Source organism: Hemicordylus capensis, chromosome 10 (genome assembly GCF_027244095.1).
Source record: "Hemicordylus capensis ecotype Gifberg chromosome 10, rHemCap1.1.pri, whole genome shotgun sequence".
In the NCBI taxonomy this organism is placed as follows: Eukaryota; Metazoa; Chordata; class Lepidosauria; order Squamata; family Cordylidae; genus Hemicordylus; species Hemicordylus capensis.
Window position 1 is genome coordinate 1,789,117 of NC_069666.1, and position 19,001 is coordinate 1,808,117.

At 48.7% G+C, this 19,001-nt stretch overlaps 1 protein-coding gene across 6 annotated transcripts in view; it reads right to left on the reverse strand.

Moving 5' to 3' along the window:
* Positions 1 to 19,001, reverse strand: part of IQCH (IQ motif containing H) — a 78,921-nt gene that overhangs the window by 9,321 nt on the left and 50,599 nt on the right. For all 6 annotated transcript variants that reach the window (XM_053273215.1, XM_053273216.1, XM_053273217.1 and 3 more), the window contains 2 exons: positions 11,710 to 11,830; positions 10,764 to 11,050 (listed from right to left, as the gene is read on the reverse strand). In XM_053273215.1, coding sequence (XP_053129190.1) covers positions 10,764 to 11,050; positions 11,710 to 11,830 — 408 coding nt within the window. The remainder of the gene's footprint in view (positions 1 to 10,763; positions 11,051 to 11,709; positions 11,831 to 19,001) is intronic.

The following is a 19,001-nucleotide window of genomic DNA, read 5'->3' on the forward strand; positions in this document are numbered from 1 at the left end:
CTCATAAGAATATTTTTAAATTAATCTGCCCATAAACTAATATGCAACTTCCTTCACTTTTGGTAACATGCTTAGGCATATAATTATAACTTCTTAATCACTTGAAAGTGATTTGAAAATGGAGCACAAATGAAAATTGCAACCACCACACTTAAGAAACTGATATCGAAAGTCGCCAAGTTCTTAGCAGCGAAATAGACAGAGGTGTGCCCAAGTAACAGGCACTGCTGATGTGCATCTTGACATAAGATCCATATTGCCGGTCATTAAGCACGCCACTCTGTGAACACAAGATGTGAGTGAGCACAGGATGGCCTTTCCGAGGCCTTCATTGCAGCCCTACCAAGTGCTAGTCTGTGGCGTATTTCTTGGCTGCTGGATCCTTTACTGTTGACAGTCGATCCTAAAAGGCAGAAGCTACCCATCACTTCAATGTTTTTTGGTACACTCGTCTATGCTTTCAGCCTTGGGCATGCAGGTGGCCCCAAAATTCTCCCCCCTCCTGCGTGCTGTCCACACCCCAGCCTGATCTGTGAACATCAGTCCTTTAGAACAAATCTCACACAGTGTGACTTGAATAAGCCACTGGATGGTAAATGGCATCATTATAAGGCTATTAAGAGGTCACACAGTCAAGGCCTCTTTGCTAAACTGGAGCTAATTTCTGAATCATATTCACAAAATAATGCCCTTTTTATAACAGCAAATAAATCACATCAGTAACAGTTGTTAATAACCAAACTGCCAAGTATCTGTTGCACTGTTAAATATCCTATTTGTCAACGTAAATATTTCCCACTGCATGGAGGAAAATGCAAATTGGGTGCTGATGGCCAGCTTTGTTTCGTATAATTCAGCACAGGAAGATTTGCCAATTACAAGTCTTTGGTTTCCTAGCCCCACTCTGTCCACACCCCACCCCAGCCTCTGCTATTTGTTCTGGGGAGAGGCAAGGGCTCTTCTTGGGCCCCAGCAAAGGAGGCCACAGAGGTCTACTTTGCAGCTCAGCTTTTTACTTAGTTGATTGGAAACCTCCTTTCAGGCAAATCATAACTCAAAGTGTGCCTCTTTTTTCATAGTGCATGCGGGTGTGTGTGTGTGTAAATGCCCAAGGAGGAAGGAGGCATCTTGTGAGCCACGTTACCCTCCTTCAGAGTCTGTCACTGGTTCTTCAAACCCTCCTCCACTCACTGGGCTCGTGTTTCAGTCCAGCTAGAGAACAAGAAGGTCAACTCACTCAGAGGATCTCCAGTCTGCTGCTTGGGGCTCTAGAGACATTTCCCCCCTGGAAATGCGGAGAACAGTCCAAAGCAGAGAAAAGGAAGTGTTTGTTCCCTGCACTCCGACAGTGAGGCTTGCAGACTGCCCAAACGTCCCTGGCACAGACTGGTGCAGCATGCAGGCGAAGGTTCTGGTCATCCTCATGAGTGCCGTGGTCGGTCGGGAGTTGTTCCTGTTGGGGATCACAGCCTCAGCCATGCAAAGATGGTGCTTAACACAGAATTCGGCCTCTGGGAAAGCTCAGTATCCGTCTTCAAATGTGTGGGCAGTCGTAGAAGTGAGATGCAGGGTGTGCGTGTGCCGGCCCGGGCTTCCGTGCATCCTATAGTTCCTTGCTCCCCAGAGCCATTCAACTCAAGGAATTCATTGCCAACAGATGGTGTCATGGCCACACGAAAGGACAGATGGCTTCTAAAAGACATTCACTTAATTGTGGGAGAACTGGCTTTACTAAAGGCCATGACGGCCAAGAACGGGATACGGGGATAACGGCTGGTGATCTTAGCTGGCATCACATCCTCAGTCCCTGGTGCATCCAGCTGGGCCACGGCTGAAGTCAGAGCGCTGGACTTTGATCTGCCCCCGCAAAGGCAGTTCTGATACTGGATCGAATAAGATGCACGCACTGGGCAAAGCGAGCCAGATGGGTTCAGCACACACAGGATTCTCAGCTCTGGAGTGCAGGTCATACTCAGGTCTGCCCTGGCTCCTCATACAGGGCCACAGATTTTAAAAAAAATGGAACTCTCTCTCCTCCATGGTGAGAAGCAGCCCAGGGAGCTGAGCAGCAATCCTATCACTGCCGACCTCTTGCCCAGCAGCAGAAGGGCAGCCAAGAAGCTGGGATCCATCCCATTATGGACAACAGCGAGCCCCCAAAGGTCCCCCTTTGCAGAAGAGATCCTCCCCTCCCCTCCAAGCCCCGCTGCATTTTCCAGGCACCCTCTTGAGCAATCATCTCAGCAGCTGAGAACCCCAATGTGGTGATGCCTCACACCCCCGCTCAGTTCCCATTTGCTCAGCATGCAGGGGGCAGTCTGCATTTCTGGGGTTATGCTGAGAGGTCAGAAGAGGTAGGCACTGCGTGTAAATGGGAGTTGGGAGCAAGTGTGAATGGAACGCAATTAGCCTCTTGGTTAATAGAGACGGGTTTCTTTTCCTGGGGAGGAAGAGGAGCGGAGGTTGTGTTCCTGCGCTGCAGAATCCAGCCAAGGGTTGTGCTGTTGACTCGAGCAAAGTCAGGTATTGATCTCAGAAAGCCCGGAGCGGAGTGCTGTGCTGAAATCATATTTCTCTCCCCTCGCTCTTCTCCTTAAGTCTCTGCACGGGCATCCGTCATACCTCACACCAGCTCCAGGCTCCTAATCCTGACATTTAAGGCTTTCTCTGCCCCAACTAGATCTCTCCTCTCTCTCTCTCTCTCGGGCGCTCTTTCTCCTGCCTCTCCAGCCTGCCTTCCTAGGCCTGGAGCAGATGCCTCCTCCTGCTTCTTTCAACCCGTCCTTTCCTTCCTTCCAGAGTTACCACCATCTCGGCTGCAGGCCCAGCTGCCCATCCAGCGTTTCCTTCCTCCCTCTGTCACAGGGGCCCCAGCAGGGATTGCCGCCCCAAACAATTCCTTGGGTCACTTCAGCAGCCGTGGCCGGCCAGTCATGCCCACTGCGGGGCAAGGAGGAACATCGGAAGCTGCCTTGTAGTACCGAGTCAGACCCTGGGTCCTTCTAGCTCAGTATTGTCTACTACACAGACTGGCAGCAGCAGCCTCTCCAAGGTTGCAGGCAGGAGTCTCCCTCCGCCCTATGTTGGAGAGGCCACCAGGGAGGGACCTTGGAACCTTCTGCTCTTCCCAGAGCGGCCCCATTATCCCCTGAAGGGAAGATCTTGCAGTGCTCACACATGGAGTCTCCCATCCAAATTTTAAACCAGGGCAGACCCTGCTGAGCAAAGGGGACCATTCATGATTGCTGCCACAAGACCAGCTCTCCTCCCACTGAGGGCCCATTGAGCAGCACTCCTTCCACTTCTCCACAGCTTTAAGGTCTTCCTGTGGGCTTTGGATGCAACCATGGAGAATATGGCTGACCAGCAATCCACATTTCCTAAGTGGGCGATTTAAACTGGGATGGAACTGCAGCCGGAGGGGCAGGAACTCAGCGACAACCCGAACCGCCCATCAGCCTTCTCCTTTGCAGCTCCCCAAACTAATAGCCCTGGTGGTCTGCCTTGCAAAACATAAATGGGGCGGGTGAATAAAGTCACGATTATTGTGCAATTCTTTACAGCTGCCATAAAAATGTTTCAGCTTTAAAACTTGGGAAGGGCCCGGAAGCATAAATTCTTAAACAGTTTTAAATTATCGCTTTTCTTTCTCCAGTTTAATTGTTTCTTTCTGCCTCCAATATTGACTTCTACATTATTATAAGAAGTGCACCTGCTATTTTTAAAGAAGTGGCTGGATGACACTGTAAAAATGCCAATTAGTAAAATATTAATGCAAGTTGGTTTCTCAGAAGAGAGCTGTCTTTATTATGGTTAAAATTCACAATGGGGCTGAATAGTTTAGTGGTGGATGGAAGACTGTTATCTTGTTTTGCTGCCATCTAGTGGCAATTGGTAGAATACTTCAATTTGCAGTGCATAAAGGTAAAGTGTGCCATCGGCTCCTGGTGACCACAGAGCCCCTGGGTTGTCTTTGGTAGAATACAGGAGGGGTTGGCCATTGCCATCTTCCGCGCAGTGTGAGATGATGCCTTCCAGCATCTACCTATATCGCTACTGCCCAATATAGGTGTTTCCCATCGTCTGGGAAATATACCAGTGGGGATTCAAACCAGCAATCTCCGGCTTGCTAATCAAGTCATTTCCCTTATTAGTGGTCAAAAACACACCATATAGGTGGATCGAGAACCTGCTAAATGGTTCCCTAAAGAGGATGGCCAGTTTCCAAATCAGTCAGTGAACCACTCAAACACAGACACACACACATCCATCATATATGGAGACAGAAACTTGCTTCTGAATGTCGCAGCAGCATTTCCAGCGCCAAAGAGGCTAGCCATTATGCAGTTTGAAAAACAGCTTGCTTCTTCAGCAGTGGGAAACCACGGTTGTGAAATCACAACACAAAGATCTCTGCTGCCTCCTTACTCTGCTGTCTTTATGTTTTCTTTCTGGTGTTTTCTGTGATGTTTCTATTATTTGAGTTGTGTGGGGGAGAAACAGTGACGATGACTTGCCAATTCTAGGAAAACTTTCAGAAGGTGGGTTCATCTGGACATGCACTGAAGCCATTCACAGGGCTAGTCCAAGACACACACGCGCGTGCGCACGCACACACACACGTCAATGGAACGTTTCTACACGTCTTGACTTCAAAATGTTTACAAGAGCCAGGGGGATGGGCTTTCAGCGGTGGAAAAAACATGTGGCCAAGTGACCATTCACTTTCTTTCCCAGTGAGACGTTTATTAATAGTATCAGTCCCAGAACGTAACCTTTGGGAAGAAAGCTCTTTGGATTGCGTGATGCTGAAAATTGAGTGTTTAGGCTCCCTCTTTGCCACCTCTCAGCCATTTCCCTGTCTCCGAAGGGCTTTATCCCTCACCCCTTGACTCCTGTAGCTTCTTTGTGAGGAACTGAGTCAAAGGCAGCTTGAAAGTTCAAATAAATTATGTCAGCTGCGTCTCCTTTTTCCAATTTTCCAGGGCCATGTTCAAAGAATTCTAAGATATGGGGGGGTGGGGGGGAGGACAGAAAAAGCCACAAGTGCAGCCGCGTTCCATTTCACAGCGGCCAGACGGGTTGCTCTTTTCCTCTCATGTTCAACGAGGTGTTTATAGAGTTCTATATTTTCGCTCTCCAGGCTGTGCGATTCATAACTTTCGAACACAGGAGATCAATGCAGCTATTCTACAGGACTGTGATCGGTTTCTGACGCTAGACTTTGTGGCAGTAGTGTTTGAAAGGTGGCAATTCAGATTTCCTGGAGATAAAGACTAAGCACTGTACGGGTGACATCTGGAATGAGTCACCGTTTGCTGCTCCAGAGCTGGCAAATGGCAGAACGGAGGGTGAATTGGGGGGGGGGGGTCCAACAGACCTCATGATTATTCCAGACATGCTGGATGCCTTTCTGAAGACTAGGATGCTTTGCTGGGCTTAGTGTTGGACTAGAACCGGGAAGACACAAGTCAGAATCCCCATTCAACCATGAAACTCACTGGGTGACTCTGGGCCAGTCATGTATCTCTCAGCCTAGCAAGGATCGTAGTGAATTGTGCTCACTCTCATTACCCGGCTTTGAACCTCACCACCGCTTTGTTGGAGAGACTGGAAACTGCAGCCACAGCTCCAGCAGGAATTGCTCTTGCTGCGAAGTCAATGTGTTCCTGGGCCTTTCTATTCCATCTTCCCCAATTACATAGTTGAAGTCACCTATGATATTGCGAGGCATTTCTTTGGTGTCGCCTGCATCCCACTGGAGATATGTATATAATGGAGGTTTATATGTTTTACAAAATGTTCTGTTTCCACCAATAACCTGAATTATACGGTTTGCCTCTCAGTAGACCCAGCGTCCACCTTTACAGCATTTGTGAAAAACAGCACTTATAAAGCCAAGGCTCTAAGAACACAGATGTTGACAAGCCAGCAAAAACCGCATTTAAAGGCTACTTGCCTCCCTGGTAAGGAGGTTTGCAGGCTCTTTCTCAAACCAGCCTCTGCTGCTTTCATTTAAGGTCCTGGTCTGCCTTAATCTGCGTCAGGGTTGCAACTGGTGTGGTTGTTTTTCTGCTGCATCCTTGCTTTCAAGCTCCTTGAATCGTGACCATAGTGGGCACAAGAAGTGTCAGGCAGGCTAGCTCCTCCTCCTCAGCAAAGCTGTGGCTAAGGAGAAGGGCAGCCTTGGTCATGATTGGGAAAGGAGAGCTGGTCTGGTGGCTGCAAGCATGACTTGTCCCCTTAGCTAAGCAGGGTCCGCACTGGTTGCAGATGAATGGGAGACTTGATGTGTAAGCACTGTGAGAGATTCCCCTTAGTAGGGGATGGAGCCACTCTGGGAAGAGCATCTGTAGGTTCCAAGTTCCCTCCCTGGCAGCATCTCCAAGATAAGGCTGAGAGAGACTCCTGCCTGCAACCTCGGAGAAGCCGCTGCTAGTCTGGGTAGACAAGACTGAGCTAAAGGGACCAAGGGTCTGACTCAGCATATGGCAGCTTCCTATGTTCCTAACATCCCACAGACCTCAGGGAGCCGTTTGTTTTCTGCCCCGCAGACCTATGAGCACCAGGAAGCTGCCTTCTACTGAGTCGGAACATCAGCTGATCTCGCTCAGGGTTGTCCACACTGACTGGCAGCAGCTCTCCAGGGGCTTTTCCAACCCTACCTGGTGATGCTGCCAGGGACAGAATCTGGGACCTTCTGCATGCAAGCAGCTGCTCTGCCACAGAGCTAGGGCCCCATCCCTTGAGGGGAATATCTTACAGCAGGCAATGCCCACAAGCAGTCACCCAGCCAAATGCAAACCAGGGTGGACCCTGCTGAGCAAAGGGGACAATTCAAGCAGAGCCTCCACCAATACATTATGCCGCAGCCCGCCCCCCCCCCCCCGCCATTATTGTTTTGTAACCTGCAGTGATGTGGTTGCCAGTTCAGAGCCAGGCCCACCTCAACAGCCAGAGAAGCCGAGAAGTATCAGCGCTCCGTCCCTGCGTGTCCCCCTCCACTTCACCCCTGGTAACCTGTACATACGCTCCTTCCTTCCACATCCGGATGCCCAGCCCAAAAAGGAAGGAAGGAGTGAGTGAGTGAGTGAGTCATGAGAGGGGTGTTCCCATGCCACCCGCCTTCCCTTCAGGGCACGGAGACACATGCAGGAAGCCACAGCTTAGAATCCACAATCTTTCCTCTCTGATATTGGAGGAATTCTGCAAAGACACTCCCTCAGGACAAGACTCATTTTGCATCTGAATGCAGATTTTGCCACAGCCAAATTCCCCATGAAATCTGAGAGCCTGCGAGCCACAGAAGAACCTCGCGGCCCTTGGGATCTGACTAGCCAACTGAATGCGCAGCTTCAATTGCCAGGAAGTAGAGGGGAAGGAGGCAGCGCTGGGATCTGGGCCAGCAAGTTGGGCATTAATCCACAGGAAACACCCAGTACCAGACTGGTCACCTGAGCATACAGTCACCTGACCCTGACCCTAAGGACCAATCCCTGTCTCTTCTTGAGCCATATGAAAACCCCAACCTCGGAGGCTGCTCCTCAGTCTGAACCCCTTCTCTTGCTGGAGAAGACCCTGCCTGGGGGAATGCCTGGACCTTCTCCCTGCACTGTGGTGCACCCTACCGCCTGGGTCCTTGGCTGGCGAAGGGGACTCACTGGCGGTCCTCTGCCTGGGAGTGGGGCTCAAAGCCCTGCTGCACCCAGTCCGGTGCTGCATCACTGGGGCTAGCACTGGAACCCCACAGTTCCGGGCACGGCTGTCCCACGAGTGACTTCCTGGGCAGCAAAGCACTCTCAGGCTCTGGACTGGCCCTCCCATGCTGGCCAAAGGCTTCTGCTTTGGGCTAGGATTTTGCCTGAGCAACAGCCAGTCTCCTGGCTTGCTTGTGAGTCCTGATCCTCTTGAGAACACAAAGACAGCCTTGCTGGGTCAGGCCCAAGGAAGCCTACAGGCAAGAGCTGAGGGCATGGCCCTCTCTCCTGCTGGTGCTCCCCTGGAACTGGGATTTGGAGGCATCCTGCCCCTGAGGCTGGAGGTGGCCTATAGCCTTTAAGACTAGTAGCCACTGATAGATGTGTCTTGAAGTCTCCCTGGCTCCTGGTTCTACTCGGACAGCTGCCTCTGGCTCAGCCCGGACCACTGAGACTGATAAGGCTTGAGCGGGGTGGCCCTTTCATGAGGCAGGGGGAGGCAGCAGCCTCAGGCGGCAGGCCATTATGGCATGGGCTGGGTGGCAAAATGCCCCCTGCTGCAGCCATCGGAGCGGCGCTTTGGGACTGAGCTGGGCCTTGCGAGCCTGACTAGGAGTGCCTCTCCTCACACTCTTTGCAAAGCTTGCCAGAAGCAGGCGGAGAGAAGAGGAGGCTGCCGGCAACCTGCCCTTCTCCGCACACCCTGCCTCACTTTCCAAAGTTGCAAGGCTCAGTTGGAAAGGAGGCCACTGGCCCACAAGGCCGTGCGCACGGCAGTCAGAGCTTGGCGCCGCCCCTCAGTCACCGCAATACCGTGGCCGCCCCTGAACTGCTTCTGCAGTCAAACCAGCCCTGCTACAAATGGGGGCAACCCCCCTCACCCCCACCCGGCGCAATTGCAGGAACCCGCTTTGCACATCTCATAGCTGTGAACACCCAGTAAAACCTGGCCATTTTATGCTACCTCGACAGCTGCGTTTATGCCCAAGATTCATATCGCTATGACAATTTCTGGGATTTTAAGATATTTAACGACTGTTTGACTGTACTGGTAACAGATGTTTAATGATATATTTAATTTTTAGGTTTCGTGAAACGAGCATAAATCATTGGTTATTTTCTGTAAAGTGTAACTCGGAAAGGATGCCTGAGTGTACAGTAGTTCCGGAGAATTTATTTGAGCCTCTGAGCGACTGATCTAAAATGGGAACTGGGAAATTAGTGTGAGAGTGTGTGAACAAGTCTAATAGGGTTTCTAGTTTGCCAAAAAAATAATGCTTTCAGAAGCACAATCTTTGGTGTAATCTCTCTCTCTCACAACAAGACAGATGGCATCATTAATTGCCTCTATATCTAATTAAGTTGGGAAAAAACCCTCGGCTTAAGTAATGCTAAAGTTGTGGCACAAGCTGAGAAACGTAGGAAATTGCAAGGTAGAACAACTGAGTGAAACAGGGAGGAAAAGAGACGCGGATGCGGATAACGAAAGAGAGGAGGGAGATTTCTTCAGTGATGGCGGAGGAGTGAGAGCCTTGCTGTGGAGCTGTTGGCACTACGAAGAAGGAAAAGGAGCCTGCCGATAAAGATTAACAGCAGGGAGGTTAACCTGCAACATGCCGGCAAGAGAGCGGTAAGTGTTTATTTCCCCCTAGAAGATCATTGAACCAGCCGCTACAACGTGTGTGTCGACTTCCCTATGCAAAATTCAGCGTTGCAGCAGGGGTGTTGTTTGCAAGGCTAGTTCTGCGCCAAGGTGCTGCACTCCACATTCTGCAATCAGAGCCAAGCTTCCCAAGGGGCATAGATTCCCTTATGGGTGCATGGTGCCCTCTTTATACATTCTCTGGCTTTCCAGGAATTTGGAATCATTTGGCTAGGCGGGGGACGGGGGGGAGTGGTAAGAGGGAAAAGGGCATTCAGACTCCAACATAGAGGCACAGAAAGCCCAGGGCCACTGTTCCATCTAACAGGGATAGCCGGATGTGGTTCACTACAACTCCCAGCATCCTCAGCTGCAGTGGCCTTTGGCTCGGGATTCTGGGAGTTGCAGTCAACAACATCTGGGAAACCCTGTTAGAGGGAACACTGCCCAGGGCCCAACCCTCCTACTTTTTAAGGTTTCACCAGAAACTAACTCCAGGTTTCTGAGCTTTCCTCTACAAATGTAAGGACTGGAAACTTGATTTGGAAACAAATAAAATATTTTCCAAGGCAATGTTTTTCAGTTGTCATCCCTGGTGAAATATGACACACAAGCGGAGCGAAATATGACACACAAGCAGATTCCTCAGCAATCCTTACTCCAGTATGTAAACATTTTCTGCCTAGTCTTCCCCTCCCTTATGCCAACAGAATCAATCAACTGAGAACTGCCATTTTAACAAGCTCACCCTAAAGTAGGTGGTAATTGACTCTGTTTCTGTTTTTTTAAATTCTGCTCATTTTCTGGGGATGAAGGTATAAGGACCCTGTGGAGCCAGTGGTCTGTGGAAGGGTCAGAGACATGAAAGTTCAGGCTGAATTCAAGGGCAGTGATTAGAGGGGCCAGGGACAGATATGTCATAGTCAAGGTCACACAGACAGTCAGGTCTCAAAAAGTGGCAGTCCAGGCGAAGGGGAGGGAGGCCATGCACAGCACAGGAGTCTGTGTGGCTACTCTAGCAACAAGTGACTCAGACTGAGCAATAAAGCCTAAGGCAACAGTTATATAGAGCCAGCTAAGCCCCTATTTGTTCCCCAGATCACCTAGTCTAGCGGGCCTGATGAGCTGCAGTACCCTCTCTGACCATTATCTGGATGGCACTGTAGAGCTGCAAAGAGCAGGCTTGTTCTGCCTGAGAATGGCCCTAGTGATGGAGGGAGTAAAGTGCCTGGGCCTCACTGCTGGAGGCCCTGGTTCAAGTCCACTGGAGATGATTAGCATACTCCTCTAGACTACAGCAAGAGGAGGAGGAGGAGGAGGAGGATGCAGAATTCTTCCCTCCATATTTTTTTTTAATCATAAGAACATACTACACCCTTTGTAAGAATGCCATGGGAATTAACCTTTTTGCTTCTTGGGCTCACCTGCTGTCCCCTTGTCTGGGGGTGGATGAAGGTCACAAAGTCAATTGAGAAGTAACCAACGACTCCCCTGGATTTGCAGGCCTCTCCAATCTTAGAGCACAGCAAGTTAAGGACTCTGGATTCAACAGATGCCTGTGGAAAGGTGGTTCCTGAAGACCGGAAGGGACCATCAGCATGGATCTGGTCTCCAGAAGAAACCATGCTGATCTCTCCCGTGGGCTCTATTAGCATATCCACCGTGAGGTTGGTGACACTGTCTGAGGGTGGGAAGGCTTCTATGACTCCGCCTAGTTAAAAAGGAAGAAAGATCACCATCCAGTCAAGAACAGTCTAGGAGTGAGGATGCCACCCTGGGAATGGGATGGCCCACCTGCCATACCAGTCCAACGTCTGATCCAGGGGCACCAGGCCATCTCTAAGATTTCATTTTTATCACCATTATAGTCAACCACCAGCATGGGAATGGCTTCCAGAAATAAAGAATTTCTGTACTGAAATAAAGAAGTTTCCCCAGCACTGTGGGAGTTCTTGGAGCAACCTCTCCCTTTGCTGCAGTACCCAGCCTGGCATTTTCCCCATTGGCTCTGACCGTGGTCCTGATCTGTTGCCCTGAGAGTTATCTGGGTATATCCCTAGTCCTTCCTTGCCTTGGAAGAGGTTGGGCAGCATCTGGGGCAAGACCGAGAGAGCTTCCTTCTCAGCACTTCTGTCCCCAAATACTTGCTGCTGGGGCTGGCCCTGGCCACGTGCCAGTTCCTTGCACGTTTCTCATCCATTCCCACCAAGGAAAAAGTCAACCATCCCGCATTTCATTCTTAAATGCACGGTTAAAAACTGTAATGGGAAATGAAAAGGGGTGGGGAAATGTCCTGATGAATGAGAACAAAGTGCCGGTGATATAATTATCCCTCATCGCACTTAGCAAGAACTTAGCAGTCTTATTTACCTTGACTCACAAACGTTTGGAGGAATTTTCCCCATGTAGGAAATCGTTTCTCATTGACAGCCTGAGCGTGCTGTGCTAAAAGGCCCGGCAGCTCCTGGGAGATCTTTGCCAAAGCTGGTTCCTGCAGAAACAAATTAAATAGAACCACAAGCAATTTTACTGCAGAAATGAAAACCGCTTGTGGGGTGATTAAAAACCAGGCCTCCAACAGGCAGTGTGGTTACTGTTTAACCACAGCCAGAAAGTCTTTTTTTAAAATGCTTTCTCTATCTTTTGCTCCTCTTCTTTCATGGATCTGAGGATATTCCACCCCCACCCCCCGAAGGACTGGTCTTGCTTTGAACAACTTATTCAATTTTTTAAAAAGCAGGACATTGAACCAGAGAAACAGAATAGGGGACATTTTCTATTTGTCTGCCATGAGTAGCAATAACTCTAGTAATCTGTGGGTTTTAAAAAAATCTATTGGTTAGCTCTTAATTAATAGGAATATAGGGAACTGCCTTATACAGAGTCACACCACTGGTCTATCTAGTTCAATACTGTCTACACTGACTGTGACTAGAAGGCTTCAGGCAGGAGTTTTTCCCAGCCCAACCTGGATTTATTGTTTGTTTGTTATTTATTTTTTTATTTATTCAATTTCTATATCACCCTTCCAAAAATGGTTCAGGGCAGTTTACATTAAAACAAAACAATTAAAATCAATTAACAGTTAAAAACAAAGACTATAAAAACACCATAAAATGATTAACAATTAAAACATTCAACACAGTTTGAAAACCCTGGAAAACCAGGTTACGGCAGATTAAAAACATTTACAACAATTTCAATGTTGCAAATTTAAACTGAACCTGGAACCTTCTTCATGCAAGCAGAAGCTCCTACCACGGAGGTGCAAACGAAGGACAGGAAATGCCCACCGAAATGCACTGGCTCCTCCCCAACGGCCATAGGAACGCGTGGCATTTCCAAAAGGCCACTGGCCATTCAGAAATTCAATGCATCACATGGCCCTTTGGTTCACCTAGGTGCTTTCCAGACCGCGAACTTTACACTGCAAAAAGTGGTGTAAACGGCGGCGTTTTGCGGTGCTGATTTAAAACTGCAGCTGGAATCCGTTGCCTCCTACAACGGGCAAATACAGCTGTTCTCTTGCAATGCAGATACGACATTATAGGGCTGGAACACAGCAATAAAACACGAAAGGCGGCATCGGAAATGCGGACGGCACCTTGCTGAAAGCACAGGGGCGGCAGTGTCAAGACACAGGCCGTACGGAAGGGCACTGAAGGGATACGTTGCGACACTGTGGTAGCCTGCCATCTGGAAAGCGTCCTAGCTCAGTATTGCCTGCACTGACTGGCAGCGGCTCTCCCAAGTTCCAGGCGGGAGTCTCTCCCAGCCCTGCCGGGAGATGCTGCCAGGCACCATCTGGTGGTGCCTGGATACCCTTTTGTCCTGAGCCCCTGACCTGGCTACTAGACTCCTTTAATGCAGGAGGTCCCCATGTTGGGTCTCCAGATGTGGTTGGACTACAGCTCCCATGGTTGCCAGGGACTGTGGCCTTGCCACTGTGGCAGAGGGTGATGAGAGCTGTGACCCAACAACATCTGGGGACCTAACGCTGGGAGCCTCTGCTTTAAAGAACCATTCCGGCTACAACTTGCCCTTGCCCTGATCCTAGGCAGGCTGTTGACGAACTTGAGTCGGGAAAGAAGACGACCGTATGATGTCTCTGGGAAGGAAGGAGAGCCCGGGGACTGGTGATGTGCAAGCTCAGCAGAAACGCGGGATGATCACAGGATCTTTCTCCATGGGCGACTATGGGCGACTACCCCAACCCCCTCTCCATGGAAAGAACAATCCCAAGTTTTCACACAAAAGAGGGGGGGGGGAACCAGCCCAACCCAATCTTCCCTTCAGCCATGCCAACCGGTCTGCGAGCTGAGCAAGCACAAACAAAGGGACTCCGTCTGGAAAGCTCCAGGTCGCTTTTCTCTTGCCGCTTCTTCATGATCACTCGCTCGCTTCCCTTGGGCCTCTTTCCTTCTGCTTCATGGCTGCTTGAAATTGGAAATGTCCCATGCTCCAGGAGAGGGCCAATTGCCCACTTCACACAACAATCCTAGGCCCCGCTTCTCTTGGCTGGGAAAGACTAGTGGAGCCTTGTACTCTTTTCCTGAGGAGGGTGGGGTTTGCTCTCCACTTGCAAGGCTGTGCTGGAGCAATGCACAGAAGAAGGAAGCAAAAGGACCTCACAATATTACAGTGGAAGTGAAATGGGTCTCTGCTGCACATGCCAAATGCTGGTCTGTGAGTGTGGAACACAAAGGAGCCTCTTTGACTGTCAATCGAGTAATAAATTATGCCACATATGACTGTGCTCCCTTGCTGGGGACAGTGGCAGGGGGGGTGTTCCAGGATATTAGACCTGCCAGTCTGCCCTTCATCCCAGGTTAACGGTTGGGAAGCATGATCAAAGCAAACATCTTTGATGCCATAGAGAAGAACAAGCTTTGTGGATGAAGAACCAGCCGGGCCACTGCAAAGGTCAGTCTTGCCTCACCAGTTCTTCAGAAATATTTGAGGGTGTCAACCACCACCTTCTTTCCCCCCCTATGTAAACTGTTCTAAGAACCCTTTTTTGGTTGAAAATGAGTTATATAAATAATAATAACCTGCTTGATATGGCTGATCCAGTTGGTTCCATAGACTTGGGTTTTGAAAAAGCCTTTGTTAAAGGAACGTCTCGGACACGACATCACCTTCTTAATGAGGGACTGTGTGTGTGGAGAAACCTGCCTGTGCCTATTGGGGTCACTGGTGGTCAGTAGACACTACAGACAACCAGGACCAGAGACAATTCTTTGGGCCCTTGCCTTGGTCCCTGCTCCTGCCAAATAGAAAACTTGTGCAGAGCTAGTGGTATACTGAGGGAGTAGTGACTCACAGGGTGGAGATTCCTTGCCAGTGTGACCATCCCAAACTGGCTGGCTGAAATGTACTGTAGAGATGGGAGAGGGAAGAATGAATGGCTTGTCCGCTTCTTTAACATATGACTAATATGAGAACTAGTGAGAACTAATGATTTCCCATAAGCAGGTATGGGGTGGTGGCGGGGAGACTGCTTGGTCCACAGAAATTTTCTCCTCATTGATTAATTCTAGGAAGATGCTCTATCTACAAATCAATAAATACCATTAGTTTGCTTCAGACTTCTCTTCATCTCACTAGATAGACACTATATTCTACCTAGTGTCTTTGGGCTGGATCCCAAAACATACAATGGTTTCTAATTAATCGGGGGGGGCACACTAGTACAATATGTCGGCTTGCACAATGGTTCCTGACATTATTTTTGCTCCACAATTAGTTGTGGAACCCACAACCAATCCTGAAGTGCCTTCCAATGAGACAAACTGGTTCCCTGGAGGACATAACTTGGTGTTGTGGCCAGAGTGACCACCAAGGAAATCAAATCCCCACTCAGCCATTCTGCTTGTTGGATGGCCTATCTCATTGGGTTGCTGTTGCTGTGTGGGTATAAAGGACTAGTCCTATGTACACTGCCTGGAACTTCTTGGAGGAAGGATAGCATGCAAATAGGATGAACAAATCGAACAAAATGGTGGCTTGCCTGCGAACAGCCAAGAAGCTTCTTTGTTAGAGGAAAGAGAAGGTGGAGGCTGTACATATCCATTTTCTGAGCTGGGCCTTCACCTACCAGTTTCTGAGTCCTTGTCACCATCTAGACTTCTCTCCAGAACCTCAAGGAGCAGGAAAGTATTTTGCTTTTTAAAATTCAGATCAAAAGTCGAGTGTCTTTCAACCACCAGGTTAAGAAACAGTTTGTTAAACTTGTGAGACAGACTGAGGTGCAAAACTAGGTATGAAATTCACTGTCACAGGATGTAGTGATCAAGGACTTAGATGGCTTTAAAGGGGTACTAGACACATTCATGGGGGAGGAGGATAGTCTATGGCTGCTAGGAATGGCGGCTGGACAGAACCTCCATCTTCAGCAGCAGTCTTGCTGCGGGAGCAGTAAAGTGAAAATATTGGCCTTCGGTCCAATCCAGCAGGACTTTTCCCCTCAACCAGTGTTCACTGTAACAGGGATTCTCAGATGTTGTTGACTACAATTCCCATCATCCCCAGCTGCAATGACCAATCTTGGGCCTTCAGCCATTGTGGCTGGGGATGATGGGCATTGCTGATGTCCGACGACATGTGGGGACCCAAAGTTGTGAACCGCTGTTCTAAAGCACCAAGCACTGGTGGGTTCCCCCCGCCCCATGGCATCCAGTGGTTTGCAAGTCGTTTGTTTGGCTTCTCATTTCCCCGTCATTCCCTGCAAAAGAACAAAAATGCTGGAGATGGTTTTGGGAAGCCTTCGATCACCCGCCACACTTGCTTAGAATTCAAATGCTCCTCTTAAGGCTGAACGCTCTACTGTGCAACTGCGAATTTCAAAATAAAGAAGGGGGGGAATGCGTCCCCCCGATTTTGCCTTTCATGAGAGACATTCTTTTGGAAGGTAACATCATGTAAAACAGCTGCCATTACCAAGTCACGCAAATGGTTTTTGTATGTAAAATGGCTCTGTAAAATATTTGCTCCATCTGCTGAAAGCAGCAAAAGCCCATTTTCCCCGATACCTAATGGCTCATTTCAGCTGGATGGCAAAGCGGGTAGCGACGCCGTGCATTATGTCGAATGGCGAGAACACTCCACAGAAGGCTCTGCTTAGGCGGCATGATCTCCGGGCGGCTCCTTGAGAGGCCTGGCCCTCATTACCTCGGCCCTCCACTCTGGACCAGCGCACGGGCCGAGGGCTGCTTGGGGCTGAAGAGGGCCTTTGTTCCAGGGACGCCCATATGCTGCGCTTCAATGGCGGACCTCGGAACAGCCACTCGCTCCGACTATTAGGGGAAGGAGGTGGCAAGCCCTTGATCAACTGCCCCCCACTTAAACGGCTGTTCCTTTTTTCCTGCACCACATGGGCCGTGCTCTTCTCTTCTGGCTCATGGTGCTCACTGAGGATTTCAGTACGTACAGATTCAGCCATCCTTTTTCATTCTGAATTTGGCTGAATGCAGACACAAAGCCAGGAGAAGATTGCTCGGGCCCCCACAGCTCCAGGCATCATTGTGGAACTCGGTGCTTACGAGCTCTCCTTTGAAAAGCACATGTTTGCCTTGTGCCCTGAACCACATCCACATCTGTTAACAGGCCAATAAAAGCAAACAGACCAGGATGGGAGGCAAAGAGGGTTCCTGGTGAAACCCACCGAATGAACCAGAGAGAGACTACAGGAGGTCTTGGGAGAGGGGATACCATTCACCAAACATGGGGTCATTTCAAACAACATTTTTAAGGCAACATACCGGAAAAATTACACACACACACGTACACAAACACAGAGACAATTGGGTTGTGATATAAAGTCAATATGCATATTTATAGTCAGTGGTGGGTAATTTAATTGAGCTGAGAGCAATATTATTCAGCCATTCTGCTGCTGTTGATTTCTACTTTATTTTTGGGCATACCAATGGATCAGAACGATTTTATGTTGCCAATGTGCTTAAAATTAAGCCGTGGCTGCTTGCAGGGTTGGTTAGGCTTAATATCCTTAATGAAATGCAGAAGGGGTTTTTTGTTCACTAGTGTTCCTTCAGGGAAAGGTATCCCATTGCCTCATTTTCTTAACTTGCATTTGTAGGAAGCTAAAATACCAGTTCATCCTCAGAATCTCTCTTTCTCTTTCCCTCTCTCTTTCTCTCTCTGTGTACATATATCCAAGAACAGAAATAACGATGTGTTGGGATATGTGTTTGTTAAGGAAGCAGAATTGTGGGGCGCAATCCACTGAGACCATCTTTTGTGCAAGTATGTGTGTGGTACAGGGCTGCACAAATTTTGCCCTCCTGCAGATGTTGGAGCTCAACTCCCAGCATCCCTGACTATTGGTCACTGTGGCTGGGAATGACGAAAGTTGTAGTCCAAAAGCAATGGTGGGTCTGGTAGAGTGGGTTGTGTTGCTGGTGAGAACAACAACAATTTACTTTAGATTTCAGAATTGATATCCTCTTTTTCTAAAAAACCATACTCAAAGAGACTGATAACGTACAAGTTAAAACACTATGCTAAAAAACCAACAAATAATATGTTAGAAATTATCAAAAGCAGCAGAATAATACAAACAGCAGCAGCAAACAAAAAAAATTGCTAAAAAAGAAAAGACTTTGCAGTTTGCCAACAAGCAAGCAGGAACAGGGCCAGGTGCGCTTCTTTGGGCAGTAGATATCCCACTGCCTTGGTGCCACGGCAGAAAAGGCCCTGTCCTTTAAGTCCACCCGCCGTGCCTCGCATAGAGGGGGGCTGGCTGGCAGCAAAGCCTTGGCAGAGGACATCGGGGGTTGGGCAGATTTATACGGGTGCCTCAATTCTTGTCTTAGCATTGAAGGACCATGCAGATAAGAAGCCAGTGCAGAACCTTCTCTGGGGCTTTTGGGAACAAGGTTTTCCCAAATACTTCCACCTTGAAATACGTCCACCTTTTTTAAGTTCTTCCCTGTTGCTTTACTCTACATCTCTTATTTACTCCTGTAGGCAAAGAAGTCTACAGATGCTAAAACGTGATTGCAACAATCAATCTAATCAAAAGTCTGGAAAAGTTTGCAGGAACCCTGTGTTAATTGTGGTGGTGATTTACCAAAAAAAAAAAAAAGTCCTTCGCAGTAACGTGCAATTAAAATTTGCATTCATTTCTTAGTCCTTCTCCGCTTCTCTGAATTCAGCAAAATAAACATTTTAATATAATCTACAGAGGCAGTTTACGACATGTGATAACACTAACAGATTCCAGATTTTCTTTCGTGATCTTGCTTTATCCTCCTCATCTCCGCACGGTTATTGCTAAAAACTGGCAGTTAAATTCAATTGATTCAAAATATTCTGAATCCATCTGGCCTCAAACCCTGGAGCTTGAAGCACTGATATTGCCTCACTGCTGTTTTGAAGCATTTGCAAAGACTCCAGTTCCCAGATGGCAGGAGTAACATTTAAACCTCCTTTTCTTTGCTTTGTACAATAGACCCTGGCACCATTTCAACTGTTTACTCCGGTAATTAACAGCACTGATACCACAACAATTACAACTCCTACAATCTTAACACAATAATGCTATGAATTAGTGAGAGCTAATGGCTGGAAGGTATAGTGGTTCCAGACTGCGAGATCTGTGCATCCCCCCCCCCACCCGCCCCGAATAAAATAAAAGGTAC